Source organism: Numida meleagris, chromosome 7, assembly GCF_002078875.1.
Source record: "Numida meleagris isolate 19003 breed g44 Domestic line chromosome 7, NumMel1.0, whole genome shotgun sequence".
Taxonomy (NCBI): Eukaryota; Metazoa; Chordata; class Aves; order Galliformes; family Numididae; genus Numida; species Numida meleagris.
Window position 1 is genome coordinate 8,450,420 of NC_034415.1, and position 26,763 is coordinate 8,477,182.

At 44.5% G+C, this 26,763-nt stretch overlaps 1 protein-coding gene across 1 annotated transcript in view; it reads left to right on the forward strand.

Moving 5' to 3' along the window:
• C7H1orf21 (chromosome 7 C1orf21 homolog) overlaps positions 1-26,763 on the forward strand; it is a 77,333-nt gene that overhangs the window by 29,914 nt on the left and 20,656 nt on the right. The window contains exon 4 of the mRNA XM_021405559.1: positions 13,334-13,428. Within this exon, the coding sequence (XP_021261234.1) occupies positions 13,334-13,428 (95 nt within the window). The remainder of the gene's footprint in view (positions 1-13,333; positions 13,429-26,763) is intronic.

Consider the following 26,763-nt stretch of genomic DNA (forward strand, 5'->3'; position numbering starts at 1 on the left):
GCTGCAGGTTATGATCATGCTCCAGTGTCTTGTTTCCTCCCTGGCTTTCAATGCTCTTTTTCCAGTTGAGCAGACGCGTTGAGCCAGGTGTTCACCATAAGTTTGAATCCCTCGTGTTTAAAACTAGGAGACCCACCAGGAAACCCACGAATTCTCCAAGAACAAATTCTGGTGAACTGTAAACAAAACGTTAAACTTTTTGTCTTATCCCAAACTGAAGAAGGCACCCTGCAATTTGCTATAATGTATATTTAAATACTTGAGTTAGCAGGCCTATCAAAGGAGATGTTCTAGAGAAGATTGAATATAATATGATTATTATGCCTTGTTGGTCTCTAATGACTTTAAAATCCCTCTAATAAGGATAGGAATAATAAATCTTCATTTATTCACCGTTTCACTTCAAAGCTGATTTCCAGGGCGATACATAAGATCTGTAATAACGTAAATACCAATGAAGAACAAAATGCCACGATAGAGCCTTGGGCACTGTTGACTTCAGGATCTGCTTTAATAATGTAACATCCCTTGTAGATTAATTGTATTTACTCCTTTTTAAAAAATCATGGGATGTTCATTTGGGGAGGAGGTTACCGATGTAATTTTTGTGTGAGAAAATAACTGGTAATACGATTTGTTTTGGAAGAAGAAAAAAGCTATTTAGAATCTGTTCATTAATCTGAGAGTCCAATCCAGATGTTCATGCGGAGCTCTCAGGTGCTTTGCAAAAGCGAGAGTTAGGCATGGCGGGTAAGAATCTCTTGGCAGGTTGGTAATATCAGTGCTGCAATTGCCAGATAGGGTTTCTATTATTAACAGCAGCTCCGTTTGCTAAACCAATCTAAGGAAAGCTGAACGAGAAACATGATAGTGTTTAAACGAATTTGTCTCATAACAGTGAGGACATGGCAAGAAAAGGAAATCTTCAGCCTTGAGGTATGATAATGAGATTGAAAAACAACGAACATAATATCCAGTTGCTTCACAAGCTCTTGTGTAGTTACCTTCACAATTCTCCTGATTTGTACTGCTGTCCCACCCTTGTGTTAGAGATGGGTGGCAATGAGCCACAAGAACTGATGTCAGATGGCTCGCAGACCGGCCTGCTGCCTGTCTGCTCTGCCCTTCCTCGCTTCTTTTTTCTTCAACAGTTTCCTTCTGTGTGGATGCCCCTTCCCACCCCTTTCGAAAATGTCATTGTGTAGAATTCAAGCAGGAAAGTCAGTGTTTTTTAGCTATGGCAGGTGTGCCCTGTCCTGTCTGGTGGCAGTGGATGCGCAGTGTCAGGAGAGCAGCAAGCAGCCTAGCAGGGAGAACTCCCTTCTCTCACCACATGGAAGAGTTCAGCTTAACCCCAAGACAAACGTGCTGCTCGGTAGCTGCCCTAGCTGGACTGAACCCAAAGACCCAAAGGTTTTAAAACTCATCACAACTTTCTCTTTCCACCCATGTATTTTATGGCTTTGTCCCACTCCTGCTAGCTGCTGCTTTGTCTGTCTCCATCCTCGTGCCCGCCCTGTCTCATCCATGTATATATCTCTGCCCATACTGCAGAGCTTAGACTTGTATTTAATTTTGTCATGTGCACTTGAACTAAGTGCTGAAAGATGGTAAAAAAAAATAAGTTATTTAAAACTATTATTATTATTTAAAACTAGTTATTTGAAAAATAAGTTATTTAAAACATGCCCACTGTATCCAGGAAGAGAAAAGGAAGGGAAACCAGAGATTAAAACTTACCTTTCCAAAATATGCATCATCTCCCTCAAAAATATTGTGCCCAAACTGCTGTAGAGATGAGTTTATTTTGGAGGCTTTCTCCTCGATTGACAGGCCAAGAAGCATCATCCTACTCAAAACTTGAGGCTCAAGTTGTTGCTCAGGGTACTTCAAAATACCTGCAAGCCCAGCAGACCGCTCAGATGTCCTTAATTAGTGAGAGGTCAGCTTCCCGAGCCTGCCTTCCTCCATCTAGCTCTCTTCTGCACATAGTCTTCTGCACGTTTGAAGCTCTGAAGTTGGGCAGCTTTTAGAATAAGGTTTGAAGTGGGGAAAATATGTCAGAAGTGTTTTCCGTGAATGTTAGCTCTCTTCTTCCCTCAGCTGTCAGAAAGAAGTGCTGAAGTTGAGAATTTCTTTTTTCTGGCCCAGATGTCTTTCATTGTGGTCATCCTTACTGAACTGAAACTGTCTAGAAAGAAGCAGCCTAAGGAACAAAACCTGTGTAATTTGAGCTACGAGCGCATGCTGTGACCAGGAGGTCTTACTGCACTGGGCTTCTTGCAAGCCCAGAGCTCTGTCTGCCTGGCAGCTTTTATTTTATCGACCTTCTTCATCAGCTGATTAGCGCTCAGCTATTAATTGCTCCAGTTTGTTTGTCTGTCCTGACACGCTTCTGCAACGTCAGACCTTCCTTGTTTTAGGAACGCCTGGTGATTACACATTGGGGCCAGCACCACGCCACGTCCTAATACCATAGTAGATATTTTGAGACAATAACTTTTAGAGACATTTTCAAACATGAACAAATGTATGTGCTACCACGTAGGCACTTGTCACATGCGGTACATGATTCTGAACTGCCTGGGGGTGAGTGGCATGTAGGCACACGCTCTGGAAACCTGGTCTCTTGGGGGCAGAGGTGCAGAACTTTGTCACCCTGGCTTTGAAAGGAGGAGGTTTTCATTGCTTACATTCAGCTGAGCTCCAAGAGGGGTAGCTTTCACATTGCTCCTGATTGGAGCAGCTCGTGTTGTAATGTAGATCTTGCTTGGAGGCTTGAAAGACTGAGAGAGGCAGGTGAGTGCACTGCTGCGTGGAGCTGAACTACATCTGGGTGCGTGAGCATCTTCCATAATTATACTGGATGCTGCTTTTCTTCATTTTTGAATTCACTTTAGAGGAATTGTGGTGGGAGAAGAGATCTCAAGTTTGTGGTAAGATACAGTGTCTTTTGAAATGAAATTATATTTATTATTTAACCAACAACTTTGTTCCATGCTGTTCTAACCTGATTGGGTGACAGTCTGCTTTCTTATCTAGGTAAACACGGGCCAGTGTTCAACATAACTGTTTCAGGAAGTGCGAGAGAAAAATAAAACAAAACAATCTTTCTGTGGGAAACAGAATAACATCATATTGGTTACCTGGCTTCGTGGTGTATTTGTGTAACTAGGACAACACCCTTAGCAAGTCAATAATTCACTATTTTATTCCCATGAGGAAGCGACGAGGTGGTTTTTCTTTATTAAAAAAAAAAAAATCAAAACAAAACCATACTGTGCCATCAGATCTTTTCTAGAGAATTATTAGTGGTAAGTGTGTGTGCAAAGAAAGCATTTGCCCTGTGAATTCCAACTTGTTGTTTTCACTTGTTTGTGCATGGAGCAGGCTCATCTTCACAGCTCTTTTGTAATAATAGGCACTGCTGTTGCAACATGAGGAAGAAGCTTTGGAAGGCTTTGGGTGTGCTTCATGGTTAGAAGCAATACAAGCGTTTCATCCCACTGCAGTAAGATGTACAGAGAGAAGCAATGAGAACTGTCTCAGAAGTGGCAGCAGAGCGGCTCTTTAAAAGCCTGGCTGTTGGAAGATTGCTTGGTTGTACTCTGTTGGAATGTTGTAAATCACTTTGTTGAAGTCTCCAGCAGTAGTTAAAGGCGTTCCTCAGTCAGATGCAGCAGGCCCTGGGCAACCCAAGGTTAGTGATAGTGGAGCAGTTCCCCTTGGGGAAGAGTTAAGGAGTCTGTCCCCACCTGCAGGGCTGCACGCATGGTGGTTAACAGCTTCAGCTTGGGTGGAGCCCTGGATTTGATCAGGACTGGCAATTGCCTGACTGGATGAAGCCATGCCGCACCTCATCTGTCTTCATATTTCACAAAGCAAGTGCACCTCTTTCATACCACGGCAGCTGTACAAGCTTTCAAGGCAAAGTAGAAAGCAAGGAGAGGAACACACAGAGCATTGGAAGCTGCTCCCATCCACCAGTGAGCCATTTGGAGGGGAGGGACAAATCACAGACAGGTTGAACTTCCCAACTTCTTAACACAAGCTTCCACCTCTTGCAATCTGCACACTGGTGTCACAGCGCACGAAAGAGATACAGCGGTGGATGAGGAGCCCCAGGAGCACCCTGAGTCTCTGCAAGCAGCTGATACGTGGACGGAGTTAATGCAGCATTATTCTTGGAAATGACCCATCCCACAAGCTGTTTAGCTCCATGAAAGCCAAAGTTTAATGCGCACAGAGTGTACGCTGTATGCATTTCACAATTGCATTAGTGTACTATAAATAGGGACGTACATCTACCTTTGGTATTCCCTAGGAAGAAGCTGGGATGTATTTTCTGGCAGCCCTGGTGCAGAAGGAAGTCATTTTGTATTACAGACATATTGGGTTTTTTACTTTTTCTTTGAAAGGTTAAAAATCCTCAGTATTCATTACCTACCTGTAAGTAGAAAGGAGTAAAAATCGTGGTAAAAATGGCCCTGTGCTTTCAGTTCTAGCAGCCTCCTAGCAGTCATTTTCCGAGTGTTGCAATTCTTGGCCACGAAGAAAAGAAAACCCAGAGACTGAACCTTGGCCAGGAAAACCCCAGTCGGAGGGAGAGTTCTCCAGTTCACCATGTAAGCCTCAGCCTTGGTGAAGCTGCAGGAACATGTGTGCAATTTAAACCCTAATTCTATTGTAGGAGTATCTACTAACAGAAATGACTAGTAAATAAATGAGGATACTAAATAAATATTTGTGTAGTCTAGCATACACAGCCCAAGAGACATTTACAGGTTAATTGCTGTGAAACTGGTTTCTTAAAAGCTGTCGAAATCTTGAGTTGCCTTATGTGCTTGGGCAGCATCTGTGTGCTGAAGGAGGAGGCATTTTTGCCCTGCATGCTTCTCCAAAGCATTGAACCATCCTGGGTATTTTAAATAAGTCACGTAACCCAGCGTAGTGTCCTGGTCCGAGGCCTCTCAGTAGTGAACTTGCACCAAAAGGCTCAGGAAATGTTCACATGGCTGCCTGGTGAGCAGCTGGTGTATAAAACCAACCTGGCTTCTGCTGGGTGGCTGCAAGCATGCCCTGCTGGGAACCTTTGGTTCGTGTTTGTATGAGGAAGGGCTCTGGCACAAGGGTTGAGTTTAATGGCTTTTACATTATGTATTTCCCTCCTGCTCTTGCAGTAGGAGCACCACGAGGGGCTGCCTGCGGGACACCCATCTCCTGCGCTGCTGGGAGCGAGCGTGGGGTCAGCTTTGCTTCAGGATTTAAGGATTTATGGCTCGAGGATCGATTGGGTGCTATTCAGGAGGTGGTGGGTTGTTTTTTTTTGTTGGTGGAAGTCTCCTACATTGCACTGCTATTTGTATTCGTTGACGTTGCCTGCATTTCAGGGACACGCGGTAGGCGTGGCAGTGCTAGGTTTAACAGTAGGACCTGGTGATTCTTGAGATCTTTTCTGCCCTTAACGGTATTTTCTTCTATGATGTTATCCCAGTCTTGCCTGGTTATGTTCCCTAGGGTGTCCCCTTCGTTGTCACCACCTGTTGGATGCTGTACCCTGTGGCTTTGGTGCCACACGGCTGGTCCTCACAATGTGGATGCTGCTGGTGGAAGTGGGCACCTTTCAGAGACAGGAAATTAACTCCGAACATCGTAGCCAAGATAAAATATTAATCTTTGCTGCGGGTTAATTTTTAGCTCTTCGGATGACCTGCAAGTAAAGTAACTCAATTAACTTTTAGATCTCTTGCATCTGGAAACCCATGCTGTATTTCATAAGTTGGTTTCTGCAGCAGCTGAGGCACTGGAAGGGCTGTAAGGACCAGGGCTACAAGTGTGCAAGGCTTGTGTCTTGTAATTGGATTGCTGCTCCCTGGGAAGCTTCCTTGTGTAAGGCGTACAGATGTTACCCAGCCGTGTTTCCCTGTTTCTGAACTGCTGCAACCTCTGAGTTGTTTAATCACCAGGGCTGTGGTTCTCACCTGTAGAAGGAAGGCAGTGCCAACCTGTCAGGATTTTGGTAAGGTTTTGCTCAGTGCTCACAAAGGGCTTTGAAAGCTGCTGGAGTAGAAGGGTGCATTGGAAAATCTGTTCACAAACTTGGGGGTTTCTTTGTGCTCTGTGCATCTGGGCTGTGGTTCAAAATGGGGTAGGGAGGGTTTTAGCCCTTCTTGTGTTGTGGTTTGTTACATTCCAAGGTTAGCTCCTTGGCTGCTCATCTTCTCTTTTTTTTTCTCTCCCTTTCTCTGCTCCATAATCTTCTGCAGTTTGAGTGGTGCTGAGTGTTTTCCTTAGGGCAGGGTCACACCATTTGCTTGGTCTTGCCAGCCTCCAAATACGCTTATGGGGTTTACATGTAAGGAATGATTGGAGGTGGACTGCTGAGTTTTCAGCTCCTGTGGGATAATGCCCCAAGACCTTCCCTGGGTCATTCCTGTGCTACTCCAGCGCTGTGGTCTGGGGATGCCCTAACAGAAAGTAGCAGCCTGTACCCAAAAACCTGCCTGATGATTTCACCTAAATAGCAGTATTTCTCAAGGCAGCAATCCTTTGCTTTCCTGCCGTCTGTTCCTCTAATATCTTTCTGCTGCTTGTTTCCTCTCCTGTTTCATTTCTCAATTTGATCTTTTTAGTGGGCTAGATAATTACATTTACTGAGTATCCTTCCTGCAGAGCACCATGGTTATAATCTCTTCCTTAGAACAAGCTTGCATCTAGCTCAAAGTTACAAATGGATTACATGAAAACATTTATATATGTGTTTGAGTTGTACATTTAAACTATAGAAAAACTGCATAGCTGAAAGAGATTTATGCATGCACAGCATCTAAACTGTCATTTGGTTGCTTAGTTATGCAAAGTGCACAACAGTCTTTATACTGTCTTGTGACTGTTCTTCCAATACCAACTTATGTATAGAGTTTCCTCGGGTCTGAAACACAAATGGGTCTTTAAAAGATCTGGGGATAGCTTGTTTGGTAACTGGACAAGGCGTGCTGTTGGCCATTTGTGCAATTTAACTTCCTAGAATGAATTTATCCTACAAATTGTTGAAAAGATGCAGAAATCTGGCCGCTGGACGTTGGTTGTGTCTCTGCTGGAACTCCTCAGGAGCATCCCTGCCCTTTTATCTGTGAGCGTGAGTGAACCAGAGCACAGCAGAGCCTTTCTTTCCTCCATGGGATCAAGGAGATGTTAAGATGTCTGATTCTCCCCAAGCCACAATTAACTTAAAAATTACTTTCCCTGCTGAATTCTTCTCTGCCATATCTCTGTCAGAGACCTAGCAGACATAAGGCACTGCAGCAGGCCAGGGCACCTTTCCGTGGTGGAAAATTGCTTAACACGATGCTTTATGCATAATGTGATAGAAAGTGCTGCATAACCCTACTGGTGTTTATAGTACTTGGACTGCATGCTAGTCCAAGTGTAGAATAACTGGAGGAGCTTTTTGGTCACGAAGAAACCAAGTGATGAGTTGCGTTCCCATGGTCTGCATACAGCACTTGATCTCTTTGCAAGCTGCGTATTGGATTTGAAAATTGGCCCAATGGAAACAAGGGAGCTAAATTATAACTTCATAATCAGCTGTCCCTGTTAGATCAGGGGCTAAAAGCAATTGGAAAACCCAAGGTGCATACGCTGAGGCACTCGCTCAGCACCAGCATCGCAGCTGGCAGAACGCTGCATCCTCCCCCAGGCAGAAGTCAGCCCGCGCCGTTATGTGTTAGAGGACAGGGATGCCAAAAAGGAGCAAGAGCTGCAAGCACTTTGCATCACTGGAAGCTAGTGGCTGTGCTATAATGAAGGATGAGGTATGTGAGTTTTTTTTGTGTTTTTACAGAAGCAAAAAATCAAGATAAAGTCTGCTCAAGTTAATGGAACCGTGCTTCTGTCTAACTCGTCAGCGCAGGAAGAACAGTGTTGAAAGCTGTCATGAGTTGGGCCTGGAAAGGGGTAGTCTGGTGAAGTAGAAGGGAATTTGCTGAAACTTTCCAGTTCAGTTTCAAGCAGGCATCGCCCTTGAGGGAGCTGGTGTTCTCTGAAGTGCTAGATATCGTACGGGGCTGTAGAAGGAACTGCTCCAAGAAAGCTCACACAGAGCAGCCCCTGTCCTGCCTTCCTTCAGGGCCAGCTCCTTCCAGCATGTGTGGGGGCCCTCAGCCTCCAGCAGTGGCTGGTTGCACGTTGGGTTCAGGTACAAGTAACTTCATTTTGGAAACCTGGGTGAACGTTTTCATAGAGACCTTTGAGCAAACTAGGTTGGCACACTTCCAAAGTGATTTTTTCCATTTAGTCTGTGTTAGCGCAAGCAGCACCATCAGCAGGATGATGGATTGCCCGGGCACTGGTGGATCTGAGGAACTTCTGATCAACAAAAGGTTTCTCCAGAAGTCTCAGGTCTAAGTATATGCCTTGTGCTTGGGTTTGGTGTTTCTGTGGTGCTTATTTATTTATTTTAAACGGAGCCAGAAATAGCCTCACAGCCCATGTTGCTGTGGTAATGGCACTTGCAGCGATGTCTGGAAGTGCCAGGGAAATGTTTCTCATAGGAACAGCCAAAAGGATTTTTTTGAGGTTTTTCCCCTCCTTCCCCCTCTAGTAATTGGTTCAATATTATAAGTTGATCCGCTCGTTTATCACTGAAATTGTTATTAATGAGTGCTGTTTCTCTTTGTCACATTTCCATGGCAACTGGGTGACATGTTTGTGCAGAATGATCTGCTTCCAGATGGAGATCTTCATTCATAAGATTTGCCTACTGAGAATTTTTGCAGCGTATTCAACTTAAAAATTCTTCTTTTCATCACCCTTCCGAGGAGCTCTGTGTTAGGGATGCTGCTGCTTTCTGGTTTCTGTCATCTGACGGTTTTTATGGCGGACGTTACGCTTGACAGTATTTCTGGTTTTAATTTGTTGTTCATTCATGTTATTTTTCTTCTGATTCAGTGAGACTGCTTTGCTTCAGTGCAGCATTTGCTGTGGTAGCTCTGTAAGAACATTCCCATTTGAGTTGCTGCAAATCCTCTCTTTTCATATAATAAACTGCACACTGAAAGACAGTAGTTTTCTCTCTATATATTAATATATAATTATTCATATGTTTGAGAGAAGTGTGCAGATTTACTACTCTTTATACATATTATACCATGCTCTGAGGGCTAGCATCCTAAAATTTTCATTGTATTCACTACTTGATGTTTAGTTTTGCACGTGAAAGAGGCATAAAGACGTTTCACTTCTGTCCATTTTGATGTACGTAGGAAAAAGGTACAAGGGGTTGGCAAGATAGAGCAAGGTAAACGTGCACAGAACTCTGTGCAATTTCCTTTATCCTGAACTTCATACTGCTTTCAACGTCTCGTTTGACTGTCAGATTTGATTGAGGTCAGGTGGGATCTAATTAACACTTCAGGATTTCTCTGGATTGGTTTCTGGTCGCTCAGGCCAGCGTATCTCAAAATGCTGTACTGACTTCAATAGAAATCCAAAGGTAAAAATCAGAAGGTCCTTTACTTCAATTGCAGATGCACCCCTACCTGATGAAGCAAAACCTGGTGAGCAGTTTTAGCTGATACCACAGGTGTTACCTGTAGGGAAGGCATCAGGGGCCCATTTCTCCAAGCCATCTTTAATGTAATTTTCGTATTATTTTAAAGCCATTAATGACCATACCCCAGTGATGCATTTCTGGGTCTGTCTGCTACTTAAACATCTGTTCTTTTGCATTTACTTTGCTTCTATCCTGACAGAAACTTCAGAGCAAGAACAATCTCATCAATATCGCAGGATTCTTGACTTCTGAGCACGCTTCTGAGTATCTTACGTATGTCTTATCTAGAGAGGGTAAATGTTACCATCAGCTGGTCAAAAAAGCCTGTACATAGCTCTGCCCTTGCAATAGTAACATATATAGTGCACGACCTGTCTTTGTGAAATACTTAATTGAATTTAATTGCTATGTTTAGTACGTATGAAATAATGGATATAGCCCTATATGTGGTGTTATTTGTCAGACTCATTTCTTCTCTGTTTCACTCACTAGCAATGTCCTAGCTAGCCAAGCTGCTGGGTACCGCCTTCTCCCCTGGCTTGGCATCCCTTTGGTTGCTAAAAGGCTCGTTGCAGTCAGCATAAATGGCTGGGAAAGGGCTCAGCATTGACTCATCCCATTGCTTTCAGGGCTTGTTCTGCATTTCCCATGTCAGATCCCTGCTCAAAGAGATTTGTGAGGAGCTCATAAAAGTGTTAGAGGTTAGCTTGATCCAGAAAATTAAGGAAGTTCCACGTAAACACAAAGGATAATGCCTCTGTAAATGCCAGAGGGAGATGCAAGCAGAAGTTAGTGTTTCTCATCAGGTAGGAAGAGGGTTGCATGTATAAATGCCAGCATTTCAGTGGAGATTCAGGTAGCTCTGAGCATTGAAGGAACTTAGTTCAGTGGCCATTGACATTAATCAGAGATGGGTTTTCTTCTCAATACTTTGGATAGTTCTGCATGTGGATGTTTCCAGCAGTCCCTGTCTGTGCCTTGGAAGCTGTAGGGCTTGTAGTCACCTGCATGTCCTCCTTTTTCTTTTGGGGTCAGTTTAATTAGCAGGTTTTTCTCCCTTCAAACGTGGAATCATATCTATTTACACCTACCTCCATCAGGTGACTACTCAGTGTGAGAAAACAATGCCAGTGTGTTGTATCTGTGCTCACTATTCCAAGGAAAATATTTTTCCTGTGGTAAGAACTTACAAGAGCTTATGAATAATAAGATTGCTTCAAACTTCGCAGTGCTGATCATTCTGTCCATCTCTGTGTGCACGTGACGCAGCAGTTGATCATGGCCCAGTCCTCTCTTCTTGCTCCCATTCAGGATGGTCACCTCCTGCAGGCCCCTGCTGTGCTTCTTTGCTCTTGGTACGTGCACTGCTTGCTCAAAACACCTGGGTTTGGTGGAGCTGCTTGCTGCATGGCACTCCGGCCTGTTCATAACGTATTTAGGCATTAAAGTATGCCTGCTGCTTTCTTCATGTGCCTCATCCCCCAGAGCTTGCCGCTCAGCTTTTAAGGCAGATTGTCAGCTTTAGATTTTGGCAAGTTTATATCCCTTTGGAGATGCAGGTAGGGATTTCTAATGCCCGAACCCGTGCTATATAATAGCTGAATGTAAGCTTGTGAGACACTTTCTGTTCAAAGACAAATGTCACCAGTGTTTACAGAAGCGTGTGTAAACTTTGGCCTGATCATTTGTGTTCTCTCAACGGGAAGGCGGGTTTCCCTGAAGTAAGACTTGCGAGTTGACATGGTTTATTCAGCTTGTCCTAGGAATGTGATGAAAAGTGACTGTTTCATTTTTGGGAAGCTTGCTGCTGAGTGTCTCAGGGCTGATCCAGGCATCTGCACTTTTCCTGCAGGTTCCTAAGGTAGGGAGAAGAGTCATGGCAGCTGGGCTACGCTGCACAGATAACTGAATAGTTATTGGATTGATAAGTGTGAGGCAAAAGCACATGTGCTAATCCACGCTGTTAGTTACCTGTGCAAATTATGCAATAAATCCCTTAAATGTCTGGTGTGCACCTGGTAATCCTCGCCCTCTCCTGGTCTGACTCCGTCCAGTTTCTCCAACATCTATTCTCTTTATAAACCCTACACAATTCAGGATGTTCCCTGCTGAAGAACATAAGTTAGATACAGATACTACAGTCAGTCAAGCACATCTCATGTTCAGGCTTTTGGTTTTATGAATTGTCACCTTCTGACTGCCTACATTCCATTTTAAAAAGCAAAAGGTTCAGCAAACGTGCTCACGTATACCGATCTAGTAATTCTTAATTCATGTTCTTCCAGTGTGTTTTAAATTCTTACATCTGTTTTGAGTCTGCATTTGAAATGCTGCTATTTGATAAATTTGTGGTTTTATTTCAGCTCTGTAATAATATTTTTGATTATATTCAAAAAAGATATTTACTAGGCTGAATGCAAAACCTGCTTGTACCTTTTTCAAAGGCAGGCTTGTTTAACATACACTCCTTGGTTCATAGTTTCCTGAAAGCAAGATTCCTAAGGAGTGCTTTTATTTTTTTTGTTTAAATACATTAAACCCAGGAAAATCCATTTGCCTTGTGTTTTTCCCATAGCAAGGGATAAATTGCTTGAGAACCCAAGGAATGGGTTGAAAACCCCATTAATAAGTTTTGCATGCTTTCTTTCCATTAGCCTAGGTTTTGTCTTTTATTCACAGTGTTCTGTATCTCATTTCATTGTGCATCGATATGCTTCCTGGGGATACAATCCCCGTTTCTCTTCTGCATGGTATGTCCTGGTGGGAGGAGCGGGGTCCCAGAGCTCCAGGCACCTTTCCTGTGGGTTGGCTTGCTGCCCAAATAACCCAAGCAAAAAACCCTCATAGCTCCCTGTTGGTACTGCAAGCACTGGGGGCCTGAACTCGAGGGAAAAGAAGCGAAGAATCGCTTTTCCCAAAATCCTCAGGAGTGTGGGAATGTCGTGTCCCACTAAAGAAAAGCCCATGATTCAACTTTGAGTGATGCTGTTGGCATCCGCAGGTAAAAATGACATTGCAGGACTGGCAGTGGGGCTGGGAATTCAGTCTTTGAAAAGCTGAAGCGTGTAGCTGATAGAATAGTAAGGGCGAAGCAGGAGTCTTACTTCTCTGTTTCCTTATTTTCATGTAGGATCTCTTCTAGAGTAACTTGCACGTGCGGGGAAAAATGGTTGTGGGGGAAGAGGGCTGTCTGGGAGCATGCTATCTGTCGTGGGATGCCTTTTAGTTCATTAAAACAGTGCAGGAAAAATGATGGGAAAAAATGCAGTTTGGGGGTGGGTTTTATTTTCTAGATTGTAACCTAATTTTTAATTTGCCTTTCACAGCATTGCTTGTTTTTTTTTTTTTAATGCAAAGAACATACAGGAGCAGCCTCTGCGTCGTAGCTATGTGTGTTGCTTGCTTGCCCACTGCCAGTGAAAGACCTGGGAGGCTGCAGGAGCCAAGAGCTTCTCTGTATTCAAACGATCTCTACAGAAAACTAGGGAGACTGGGAAGAGTGTGTCCTCTCATATACCCAGTATCCATTCTTTACAGGGCCAGGCAGGAGAGCTGCCCACCCATTTCTGGAGGCCAGAACTGAAGCTTCAGCCAGAAACGTCCTTGATAGCAGTCCCGTTGGAGCCTTTGAAACTACAGACATGTGGGTTTTAGTTGCCTTGCTAAATGAGGCCCTTCTCTAGTCAGCTGTTCTGGTTTCAGGTTTTTCTTTTTTCACGGTTGCTGAACTACACTGGTTCAAAACTTTTTTTTCTTTTTTTTTTTTTTCTTGGTGCTCAGATGAGTATAGGATCAAACCAGTGGAAGAGGTCAAATACATGAAAAATGGGGGAGAAGATGATCAGAAAATAGCAGCCAGGAACCAAGAAAACTTGGTAAGGATTGAACTTATCACTTCTCTAATGAAATAACGTGGCTGTGCTTTTGTAATGAAATATGCGACATGCAGCACATTCAGACTGCAGCTTACACGCAGCAAGAGGACTTTCCTGACAGAGCCATACCTGTCTGTGAACATCATGTGGACAGTGTGAAATATGACTTTGCTTCCTGCTTGTCTTTCTGAATTAGGCTCTGCCTGGTCTTGCAGGCAGTGCTTCCATGATGACACTCGCCTCCTTTGCGGATATAAATATATATGGTTTGAAATATGTGTGTCTGTCTTGCAAACGAGTTGGTGGTAAAACGGCAGCACCCTGCCATGCTAAAATGACCTATTTAAGTAGATGTTATTTGCTCTGTGCTTCATGGTTTTACGTATTTTAAAATTCACCGTTCGAAGTTGGAAAAGCAGTACATTCACAGCAGGGCAGCTGCAAGTATCATTTTGCATGTGTTGTGTTCTCACCGTCCCACGGTCCGAAAGGAGATGCCAGCTCAGTACCACTAGAAATAGCTGGGATGCCACTGAGGTGGCTTAAGTCATGGCTGAGTCACCTCTGGCGTTTCTCAGAAGTCATTTCCCCTCTTCTAAAGCTGGAGGAGTATAGGTTTTGTAATGGACTAGCTGGGGCTTCACCCAGTTCAAATTTTTGAAGACATTTCACAGTAATAGTTGTGTATGGAATTCCACGTCTGGTTCCACTCATTCTTTGCAGCTTTCTTCACGTAGGATTGTTTTTCCTCCCCTCCCCATCCGTAAGACCAAAGGGGGAGCATCAACAGCAGATTGTGATGGACCAGTAACCATTATCCCCAGCTCGAGATTTGCTTTTTGCCATCAGTGGAAAGCTGGACAAAAGGCCACCACGAATTTTTCTTTTGCTGAAGATGCGTGGAGGAGCGTGAGCAAGCTCCAGGCAGTCTGGATGCCTTCCATCCCTCTTCTAGATACACGTGCTTGCAGTACAAAACAGCTACACGTGTCTTCTTGCACTGTGCAGCAGTTTATTTTGCTGGGTAATATCCTAACGCAGGTGCTTGAGCAGCACACAAAGTGATTTCTGCTTTGCTCTCCAGATTATCCCTTTGCTACCTGCAGCGTTGCGTTGCTGGCGCTCCAGTGGATGGCACAACTTCAGCTTGCAGTAGGGTGCTGGGAATGTTTTAGTAAGCACTGCTGAGAACATCACCTTTCCTAGTAGCATCCGCAGTGCCCTCAGCACGACTGCAATGTAAGCACCTTTGTTTTGAGCTGGGAGAAGTGTGACAGTGAGATTTTTTGCTCATTTTAGAGACCCGCTGCTTTGTTGTGCTCATTTTTTCCTTTTTTTTTTTTTCTTTTTTTCTGTTGAACAGCCCTCATTTTTGGGGGAAAAAAAAAAGTGGAAAAAGCCTACCAGCTTCAAAATTTCAGCTCCTTGAGGGTTTTGGCAGAAGGTTAAATGCCACTTGAATGGCAACCAGAAAGAGTTCAGGAAGGCATAGGTCTGCTGAGGTGACACTGCACATGCTGATGTTTTGTGCTTTGATTGGTGTCTGCTTTCTGGCAGCACTGAAGTGTTAGCCTGATGAAATTTAGCAAGGGACGTTTCTACAGCACGGTGCTTATTGTTTTATTATTGATGCTTGATGAGAGCGGTGGGTTTGGTGGAAAGTGTAACTTAATGTGGGGCTGGAGAGCTAGTACAGCTTTCTTGTCTGTCCTATCTGCTGGGAAAAAAAGAGAATAATGTGGGCAAGTCTTCAGTCAGGCAGGTTGTATATACTTAAAAACAAAAACCCTCTTGAAACCAAAAAGGCTTTATTTTCCTCTTCCTCATCTTACTATAAGGAGATTACACCGACTGTAAATGTATGCAGCTCTTAATCCTGGGAATTGTCAAGTCCTCATCCTTCCTGGGTTTTTAAGGGCGTTTCGCTGCTCCTTAGTAAACATGTTCAGTTCACTGCCTAGAGGATGGGTTAAGCTACCCATCACTCAGGCTTTAGTTTAACGTGTGAAAAGCTGGCAAGCACTTACATAATCCCATCTTCTCGTCAGACATTTCCAGGCAACAGAAATGTTCGGAACAAGGAAAGGCGGTGGGAGAATCAGCCAGCCCTCTTCCCTCCTCCCTCTCTCCTTAATTCCACGTTCCACTCTTGTCGCAGGGCTGCTAACTTACATCTCCTACCAAAGCGGGGCCCGGACGAGATGGTGTTGTCCCATGTGGAGCTGGTAGTGGGGGCTGCACAAAGCTCCATTGCTGGGGCATCATCCAGCATCATCCTTCCACCTGAGGTGTAATCAGGGCTCCCAATTGGAGCAAGGCTGACACTGTGACACAAATACTGTGCAGACAGAGCCACAGCGGGCATGGCCGTGCTAGGGCTGCATGCCAGGCAGAGCAGAAGATGCTCCACGTGAAGAAACACTCTGGCAGAACGAAAGACCTCACTGAATTAAAATGTAGGTTCTCCACAGGAAAAAAAAAATTTAAGAAGAAAAATGGAGCTTGTTTCTTATTCACTGCTTTACCCTAGGTCATTTTTGCTTTTCTTCACTTGCTGCTGGGATGTCTCCAGTGCTGGCTGAAGAGAAAGGATATTGGGCTGATTTGCTCATGGGATGTCATGGTGTGGGGGAAGCGGTGAGCGTGTTCTAGGGCATGCCAGCAGGGTCTGCCTGGGGGCTTGTGGGGTTGGGGACTGATGGGGACAGGGGCTGCCTCACTGCTGGGCCAGAGGCGAGCTCCAGCATCTTCCTGGCCTTCATGTGGTCCCCCATAATTTTGAGGGCAGTATGGGTTGCTTGTGCAGTACTGAAAAGAGTTCAAGGCTTTTATGTTAGCCGTAATCCAAACTAAAGATTTTTACCAACTTTGGGTTTCTTACTCAGATCTGGGGTTTTCTTCTGGCTTTGAATGCAAGCAAAAGCTGATTGTGGCTATTTCATTACCTTGAAGAGCAAAAATGCTAAAAATCAGCAAGTATCAATATTTTAAAGAGCTAAATCTATTCTAAAAAATACAAGCAGAAATAAATAACACATTTTTACTATTTCTAAAGGCCTATTTTTTTTTTGTTTAGAAAGGACTTAATGTTTCGTTCTACAGCATCATATTAAATATACGAAGCACGGTCATAACAGCCTATTTAACATTCATCATAGGACTAATTTAATTATCCTCATCGCCGTCCTATTGGAGCACTGATAGTTTTCCATTGTAAAATTCTATTGCAGAATAAGCTAAGATAAGATGTGCTGTATTCAAGCAGCAACGCGATGAGTATCAGTTTTCCTTTGAGACTCTTTGCACTAGTGCAGAGGCCTCTGAAAACATCAAATATCTAACTTTTTTTTTGTGTTAGACGGTTGACTCAGTATTTATCACATTTCAGTTCTTGGATGCTTTTGTACCTTTTACTAAGAGGAACTGTTTCCTCATCTGTCACGCCACAAAAGGCTCCTACCTGTTGGAGCTTCTGTGTTTTGTTATGCAGCCCTCAGAACTATTGGGCATAATGCTCTGTTGTCCTGGAGCTCGGTAGTGAAACTGCATGGTGGATGGAGCTTGAGACGGATTCCTGTTGGAGCTGGAAGAAAATTGCCCCTCTGTGTTGTGCTTGCTCTCTCTCGCTCCACCTTCAATAATACAAGCCTAACACTTTGCATTTTCCTTCCAGTAAGTATAAACTTCCACTCAACTCACTTGCAGATGTACTTTTTGTCAGCCTTGTGTACACTGTTATTTCCAGTGTCTCGAGCTTCTCCAGCCAGCTGCTGTTCTCCGTTTAGCGTTCAGCTTTGTAATATTCAGTACTGCACAGCCTCAGTGTCTGTAGGTCTGTCTTCGATGCCAGTACCATCTTCTGCAGTGATGTGTTAGAAGTAGACCGTAGTACCTGACAGATGAAGCGTATGGAATTAAAAGCCTGGCAGAAAAGGGTAGATGAAGCAACTTTAGTAACTATACACAAAAGTGAATATGCTGTGCCTAATATAAATATTTAATTAGCTGTGCAAAATATGTCTCACAGATCCATCAGTCAGATAAACATCTTGTGAGACGTGATGCCAATATTGACACATGCCTCAATTCCTGACTGATTTAGGGAAGCATCGCTTTAATTCTATTCCCAAGTTCCCCAATCTATCTATATAAAAGCTACTACTCTCTGTGGTTAAATTTATTGGGGATATTTATGGTGTTTTTCTGTCTACATATGTAAAAAAAACAAAAAAACACACAGATGGCTCTGCAAATGTAAGTATATAATACGATTAGTTTGGTATTTTAAAGTGTTGCACTCCACTGCTGCTTATTGTTTCTAGACAGGCTTGGAATTGCTGTGTTTGAAACGTGTAAGGCTATATATTAATCACAGTACATTGCCAAAGAGCTTTATAAAAAATGAAATTAGCATCATCTTCGTGTATACTATAGCATCAAGATTTCAGGCTGTGGGTTTCCTAATGATTTATTTGAAGCCGCTTTGCAACGGTAACATTGTGAAGGGAACTCCCATCGCACTCTGCTTATCGGGGGAGCTGAACCAGAAACGCCTGAGACCACAGGCCTCCATCCCTAGCAGGAAGAGGCTTCTTTAGTTTCTGTCTGCCCTGGAGTTGGGGGCTGTGTTAAGCCCTGGTTTGCTTGGCTAGCAGTGGCCAGGAGCAGCAGCCAGCAGACCCCACCATCCTGCACTGCTGCAGCAATTGCATGGGTTTGGTTCCTTGTCCGCTGTCAGGGATGGATGTCTGTGTGTCTGTCTGCCTAGGCAGAAGCGACTGTTAGCTTCTCTGCCCTGTTTTCCTTTCTCCTCCATTCTTTCCAGATGTGAGGCCTCCGTTCAACAAAACTCCTGAAGATGTTAAGGGCTATTGAGTTGAGATTTGGGCACAAAAGCATGCGGACAAATTGGATGATTCTGGGGAGAAAAACATTGAAACATCATTTACAGGGGGTGAGAGCTGTTCTGGGAGTGTAATAATAATAAAAGGGCAAAGTGAGCAGTACTGATGACTTGGTAGCATGGCAGAGTTGCTCACAGGCTGCTGTGGCACCCAGCCCTTGCTCTGTCAGCATCTCCTGCAGTCGTGGGAGCTGGAAAAGGGAGTGGAAAAGTTGTGGGACACAAAGCAGGGCTGCTCCCCGCCACATTTTCCCTCAAGCAGAGAAATCCTGGATGCTGCAGCAGCCAAATCCTCCTACCCCAACGGGGGTCTGTGCAGGCAGGCCACAGAGGCTGCTCGAGGATGCTGCATTCAGGCCATTCCTGCCTTGAGTTTACAGAAAACAACACGGAACAAAAGAAGCTACTGCAAAATAAGAAAGTGAAAGCCAGGAATTAAAATGCAAAAGTAACTCAGTGAAGGAGTGCTGAGCATAGAGCCAAGCTCCTTTCAGCTGCAGGGGGCAAGGGTCGCACTGGGGTGAAGGAGGCAGCGCCTTTCCCCCAGGCATAGCCCCTGGACGCTGCACTTGGGCAAGGCAAGCCATGGGTAGCACCAAGCCCAGGGGAAGTGTTACCCCAGAACTTCCTGCGGGAGGACGCGGTTGCTTTTTGGGTACGTTTTCCTGCAGTCTGCATTGGTAGAATCTGGACCAGGGCATTCAGCGCTGTGCGTGCTCCCAGTTTGCCTTCTCCATTCCCCAGGGAAACTACAATTTTCAAGTCACCCTTTGGACTTCTGCAAAATTTCACGTTCTAGACGAATGCTGTGCTATCGATAGCGGTCGTAAAGAAGGAAGTAATGACACATTTCAGTTTTCATGAGCCTGCTACTCCAGTGTTTTTGGAAGAAGGGCATTTGGAGCTGATTTAGCAGTGCATGGAAGGAATGTTGTTACTGGAATCTTACTTTAAACACCATGCAATTAGCTTTTATCCCAGTTGCCTTTTTCAGTTAATATTTGCAGTGATGTTCTTCAAAGAATGGTTTCTTTTAATGAATTTGTGTCAGTTTGAGCTCATTTCATTTATGGGTCATTGCATGTTATATAGAGATCAAAGTAAATGATCGCAATAACTCTTAATTTCCTCTGGATCCCATAAAAATTTTTGATGGAAGAGGTATTAATTTTTCCTTTAGTATCTGATTTCTGAAAATCTAGAAAATAAGTTGATGCTATTAATATCTTTAGTAAATCAGAAGCAATATTAAAACAAATATGTAATTAAAACATAGAAAAATATATGTATATTAAAACAAAGTATGTTCCAGGTACGTTGCTTCAGACTAGTCTGTATTTCGGCCTCCACTCTCTGTTAACTAAGCCACATCGTATTCTGTTGAGATGTGAAATGAGACATTTTATCAGGACGTGATTTTAAAATAGAAAGCTTAAAAAAATATAATTACATTTCTATATAAGCATATTAAAATAACGATGTCCCAACGCAGCGTGTCATTGCAGTCCTACTGATGTTTGCTAGGAAAAAAACCAGTCGAGTCCTAATGCCCAGGGTACGTTTTGCTCTTGCTGGGTCAGACAGAAATCTCCAGCGACGTGTTTGTGATCCCACGGAGGTGTTCCCATCAGTTGCTGAAGCTGCTTGTTTTCTGTATGGGCCATGTTTGACCATATTTATATCATTTGAATGGGTGGAATATCTGTATCTTCAGGCATCGCCCGCAAGGATATGACTGTTTCTCATCTCCTTTCATTGTCAGCGTCCTTGTGCTCGAGGTTGTCTGCTGCATCAAGGCTGTGGCTGTGGCGTGTATGTTTTGGACAGAAAAATTCAATGATGATCTCTGGGGAGAAGTGTAGAGATGGACACTGCTGCCCCAGTGGCCTCTTGTGTGCTCCAACCCCCCCCACCACCAACATCAGCCACTCGGCCATCGGTCAGCTGGCAGAATACATAGATTACAGGTGAAGTTGGTTGTTTAAACACATTAGACATAAAGTTCGGGAAGTTCTCGGTCTGTCTTCTATGCTCTTAAGGGCTAGAAACCTTTTGCTGTTTTTTTTTTTAGAGCTGACATTCTTTATCTTTGAGAGCTTGAGGGTCTCTGAGCTTTCCTTGAAGAATTTAACAGTCTCTCAGTTTCGGTTTGAATACAGCTCTGCACCTGGAGGAGAAAGTTAGGGGGCTGACAGCTGGGATGTGCTCATTCAGACTCAGGCCCCAAACTGAATATGTTGGTTTTGTTTTACTGAAGCCGAGCTGGTGCCCTCTGAGGGGTGGGACGTGAAGTGTTGGTTTCAGGCACATTCTTCTCACAGTCAGTACCTGTTTGGGGGACCTTGTTGGTAGCATGTCTGCTATTTGTGGCTGAAAAAGTGTTTTCTTTTGTGAATGCACGCAGCCAGTGTCTTTAAGGACAAGAGGTAGACGCCAGCCAGGTGGGTCTCGTGGGCTGTTGTGTGCTGTGCCTTAAGGATCCCGTGCCCCTTCTGCAGGGCACAGTGCTCTGCAGTGCTGGGCTCCTCCACAGGTGCTTCCTTCTCTCTGTGTTTTCCCTCCTGCCTTCATCCTGCATCCATCATCACTCGCATCCTCTGGCCTGAAGGACAGCTGTGAGGTGGTTCCAGTAGCGGGAGCGCGTCCCGCTCACACAGAGCTGTGATGGAATGTGTATGAAGACAAGCTCAAACTTGAAAGCGAGGACGGGCAGCTCCAAAAGGAAGGGGTTTGTTCACGCTTTTAGAGGGCAGGCTGCTTACGGTGCGTTCTGAGGTTGGCGACAGCCTGATCTGAAACACAGCGGAACAGATGACACCTCCCAGCTGTCCAGCACGGAGCAGGCCTCGTGTCCGTGCTAGATGTCTCTCTGGGGTGGGATTAGTGCATCCCCGTGAGTGACAGGGAAGGAACGGGGCGTCTCCTGCAGCCACAGAGCTGCGGGGGCAGGCCTGGGCTCTGGAGGGCCTCTGCATGAGGAGCTGCTGTCATCTCCTTTCTTAGGAAAACAACGCAAATATTTTCCAATATCCGATCCATACGAGACTGTATTCATCGCCTGAATTATTTTTAGTCTGTTCTCTTTTCGCTCCTCTGCGCTGTTCAGTAAGAGAAGCAGCTTGCAGTAGAACCCAGAATGAGAAGTACTGGCAGGAATAAGAGCTGTAGCAGGAGAGCGCTAATTATTACACAGATCTTTCAGGATGAGACAATGGGTTGTGTACCGAATGAGAATGAATTGCTGTTTTGAATGTTTTCAATATTCACTGCTTTTGCCAGCGGGAGCGCGGCATTTTGCTCGGCACCTGGGAGGGAAACGTTCGCTCCCGCTGAGCAGGAACATTTTTCACCGCTTCAGCTGTTGTTCTGCGTGCGCTTGCTCGATGCTTTGGTTGTGTTCCATCACGGCGTGTGAATGAAGTCAGCAAACCTTTACAATCCAGTGGGGAATCTGAGGTGCAGGAAATGACGGTATTTTAGATGAAAGTGTTTAAAACAAGAGCAGACGCTTTTGAGTGGATTTTTTGTGTGTGCTCTTTGAATACAGAGGCTGGACACAGGCATTTGATCAGCTCAGGCTTGCTAGGACCGTGCTCTAGTGCTGGGGCTACAGAAATATCCCAAGGTAATGATGCCTTCTCTAGAGCAAGGCAAAGGGATGTGGAGATGGCTGCTGGGAAGCTTGCCAGCCCCATTCCCTGGCTCCTGCTGGCTTTAGCTCTTCAGCCTGAGTTACGGCACGCTCAGAGCCACAGCTAGGGGAATGCAGGTCGCCTTGTACCCAAGGGTGAAGCTGCAAGACAGGGAAGGGGCAGGATGTAAATGTACCTTTTTCAGGAATTTTTCAGGATATTAAGGGATTTTTCTTTTTCTTTTTTGTAATTAAGAAACATCCATTGTTTTTTATACCTGACAGATGGCATTGGTGCAGCGTTGTTAACCTCCCGTGACTGGAGCTGGTGCCTGTGCTCCCGTTTTTAGGCAGAGGGCTGGAGGCTGGAGCTGTCTTTTGCGTGCAGGGTCAGGCTTTGCATGACCCATCTGCATGGCGCTTTGGTCCCCTCGGTGTCACTGCTGGGATGCGAGCAGATGGGGACGTGTGCTGGGGGAGTTTCTGCATTTCAGGCAGTAGGCAGGCTGGCATCAAGCAACAGAGGGGGAGAATCGGATCAGGAGAATGGGAATCTGGACAGAACGATAGCCTTCAAGGGTTCAAGTCTATTTCATCGACAAGAAAAATAAAACCCCAGAGAAAAGAGAGTCAATGAAAAGAAATATGTGCTTATAATTCAGGCTCCTGTGTGGAGGGAGGATGATGCAGTTTGGGATTACATATAGGCACATTATGAAGTGATATAGTGTATACACGAATGCTTTCTAATGTCAGGTACAAATTTACACAGATAGCAAAGCAATACTGAACTAGGCCATTATGCAGCTTACCGAAGTGATATTTGTTCTCACCGGGCAGAAAACTTTCTACAGCTTTAAATTATTTGCTCCTTGCTCCTGCAAGAGAAAGTGTTCGAGTTGAAACGCAGCTCCACGGTGCTGCACTTTCATCTCCCACACTCACTGTGTGCTCTCCCTGCTCGCTGAGTGCTGCTTCTCATTGCCTTATCTCGGGTGGGATCTTGCCGTGGGATAGCATCAAAGGCGGGCGGATTTAGGCAAGTAAACAAACTGCCTGATCTGCTGTGCCTGGGAACGCAAAACCGATGCTTTTTAATGATGTAGTAATATTGTATTTGTGCGTATCTATATGCATGTAAATAGAAAATGCAGCTTGTGTTACAGCACTGCCTGAAGGCAGCAGTTGGGAATCAGAATTGGGGGTTCTGCTCTGTGAACCCAGTGTGAAGAAATCCAACTCTTCAATCCCGTGTAATTCCAAACTATTCCATCCAAACCAGCGCTTTTAGCCCCAGATCCATGTGCTGCCAGGAGAGCAACTTGGGGGTAAGTTTCCAAATCCGGCAGTATAAAATAAAAGGCGAACACTGGAGAAAATAAGGATGTAGGCACAGGAGAGCATGGTGCACTGCCTTCCTTCCCTTGGTATCAGGATGTACGGCTGCAATGTGGGGGATGATCTGGAGGAGCGTGGGAGGGAGCGTGCCATCAGGCTGCCGCATCCCCTTGCTTTTCTTCCTTCATTTAGCTGTTTGGTAAAAGGCAGCTGCTGTGGTGGAGAGGGGGCTGCCATATGGGGACGTATGGCAGCAGGGGATGGTTTTAGGATTTGAGACATGCTCAGAGCATCCTGCAGCCAGTAAAATGCTGCGTGCTTGCCAGATCGTCTTAGGCTTGGGGAGCACGCAGTGAGTTGTTGCCTTAGCAAGCAAATCTGAGTTAAATATAGAAAATGCTCAGTCCTTTCAGGTGGCTGGGCTCTGAAACAACCAGCCTCACTGAAGTTGCTTCATGGTTTTCCGGAGTCAAAGTCAAAACATACCTTACCTTTTTTTTATCAGAGCTTGGCTAGATGCAGAAATTGAGGAGCTTGTGTGTTCCTGGGTTTGGTGCTCCCGTCTCCGTAAGCCACTCCATCCTGCCCAGCTTTTCCAAAGATCAACATCCGCATGGGAGCTCTGAAGTAATGCTTATGCTCATTTCCTTCCTGCTGAAAACGCTCAGCAACAAAACAGGACTTCAGCCTCACAGTGAGAGCGGGGATGGCAGACGCGAGATGGTGGCACCTCTTCCCAAAGCACAGCGTGTTCACAGCGTGGCGTGCATTCAGCTAGTTTTCTGCATCCTCCTCTTTTCGAACACAAAAGCAACACAATGATACGAGCAGAGATCCTTCACTGAGCTTGTGCTGTGGCACAGCATCAGCTAGCATTGCTCAGCCTTGCAGCGAGCCATGGCTGGCCGCCAGCCAAGCGTTTGCTAGCTGCAGCCTGCCCACTGCAGCTCCTCTAAGAATAGCCCCGGTGCTCTTTTAATCAAGCAAAATAAAAAGAGAGATTTGAGCAATTGTTGTCTTCATCCGTGTTATAGGCATGGAGTTTGGAGGGGAGCTTGCCTCAGCAGCAAGCCACTGCCAATGCTGAGAAGCGTTCTGGGGCTCGGCGCAGCGAGCCAGGGCTCAGCCCTACTGGTTGTGGGGCAGCGGGCAGGCAGGTGTCTGCAGTGGGTGCTTTGTTTCAGGAATTTCAGGACATGAGCAGTTTCTCAGCTAATGCTAATTAGACTTGTAACTCCTTCTGAAACCATCTAAGGCGAGGATTAATTATCAAAGTTTCTCAGTGTTAGAACATGTTTCTTTAGTTAAAGTTCAGTATGCTTTCAGTTAACGATTACTGTGAAAGATTTTTCCTCTACTTAAAATCCCCAAATATACCTTTCTATCTTCATATGTAAATAGCCACATCTATGAGTTTATCGAAACAAACCTGAGTGTTAAATGGGGAAAACACATGAAAGGCCTGTGCCCTGCCAGCCCATTCAGAGGCTTAAGTGAATGGATTCATATACGCCTCGTGGGCTTAGTTGTTTTATGGAAGCTGTTCTTCTGGCTGTACTTGTTTGCTTGCTTAAATAAAACTTGGCATGGATTGTTTTCCTGTCTTCATTTAAATAATAAGGGACCTTACGTGCTTCTCCTTTTGTCTCCAAATGTAGGGGGAGATTGGTGGGGTCTCGATGGATCTGGGGGTCCCATGTTAGACCATCGCTCGGTGAGGCTCCTGCCTCCGAGCTTGTAGCCTGAGCTCTGAGCTGTGCACCTTCTAAATCTGAATGTTATTAATGCCGTGGTGACATTTCCATGGAGAAGAAAGGATGCAGAGCTTTATAAATAGAGTCCATAAAGTAGTCTGAGAGTGAAAATCCCTGATCTACTACATCAACCTCATTTGTTGGCCCTTAAAAAATGCTAAGTAAAAATGTTTAAATGGGGATAGGAAAGGCTTGGTTTGACTTGATGTGCAGTCAAAAAAGGCCAGATGGGAGAACATCTCTTCTCCATATCTTCTCTGTCTTCCATGCTCCCTATTTTCCTGGGGTAAATATTTAGCAGATGAACACAGCACAGTATCTGAGTGTTCCCTATTGGCGATCCCTGTGCCAGTTTGGAAAGCTGGACCAAGTTTTCATTTTGTTCTCTTGTTTACTTTATAGAACTCTTTTTCTTTCTTTTTTTTTTTTTTTATGAGTAAGTCACATGGCCGAGCAGTGATAGCATTTTTTTCATATCCTTCTTCTATGAGTGCTTTAGAACAGAAAAAATTCAAATCTAGTTCTCATGGCTGCTGTGTGTGAAGTTTTTTTCCATGAAAAGCATTGCGTTAGCCTGTCCTGGAGCTCAGGTAATGCAATAGAAAATTGTTCTTATAAATTTAGACATTAGATTCTTGTCATATGTTAATATTTTAATAATCTGGCACTATAGATCTCCGTGGTTTTATGGCCTGTATTTACAAATCCTGGGATTATGCGTGTTGATCATTACAATGTGCAGTTATTGAACTTGGTTTTATGACAATGACATAGACCATGAAGCTGAGTTAACTCAAGGAAATAAAAGATAAGCAAATACAAAGCACTAAAGTAATAATGAAGACCTTGCTATCGTGTTGGGTGACAACCTGCAGTGGGATTTATCATTTGGCTTTTCACTGAAACCCTTTGGCAAAGTGATGCTCCAGCATCACTCCCCATCCAGTCCTCGGTCTCCCTGAACTTCTGGCTCAGCTACTGGAGAGACAAAATGTATTGGATGTGCTCTGAGTTTACAAATGCTGACAGATTAATTTGGAAAGACAGATTGCAAACATGCATCATGGCCACAGTCTGAGTTCTATAAAAGTGATGTATGGCTGGTGCAGAATGATTAAAAAATTGTATCAAGGGAACAGCTTAATTAACTATTCTTGATTAAAGTAGTACAGTATGTGAATTTAATAGCTTGTCTTCAAAAGCAGAATGTGAAATCACTTATTACTGTGGTGTATCTTGCTGGCAAATTGTGAGCTGCCAGAGGTTCCTGTGATTAATTGAGTTTAGAGGAACTTAACACTGGGGTGGGAGATACTGAATCGTTATTCTGCTCTCTCTTCAAGCTCATCGCCTCATGCAAGGAAAAAATTGTCAGAAATGAAGTCATGGGAGAGCAGTGAGAGGACTGAGAGCTGCCAGCGAAGGGAGAGTGTATGGGGGCTGCAAAGCTAGGTCTGCAGTGGACACCATTAACAAAATGCTGGGCAGGCAAACTGTTAACAGCATCGGCATTCCAGCTTCCACATCAGTGGACCGTAGGTTTCAAGTACTGTTTACAATGTTCTTGACTTGTAAAGGTTTTCTCTGAAAATGCTAATACCACAGGATGGATGTTTGCTCTAAAATAGAAGCTTAAATTGTGAAGCATAATGGAGAGCCCAAGGGTGAATTTTGGGAACAAGTTTTATTGCTGTGGCATGAAGGGCACT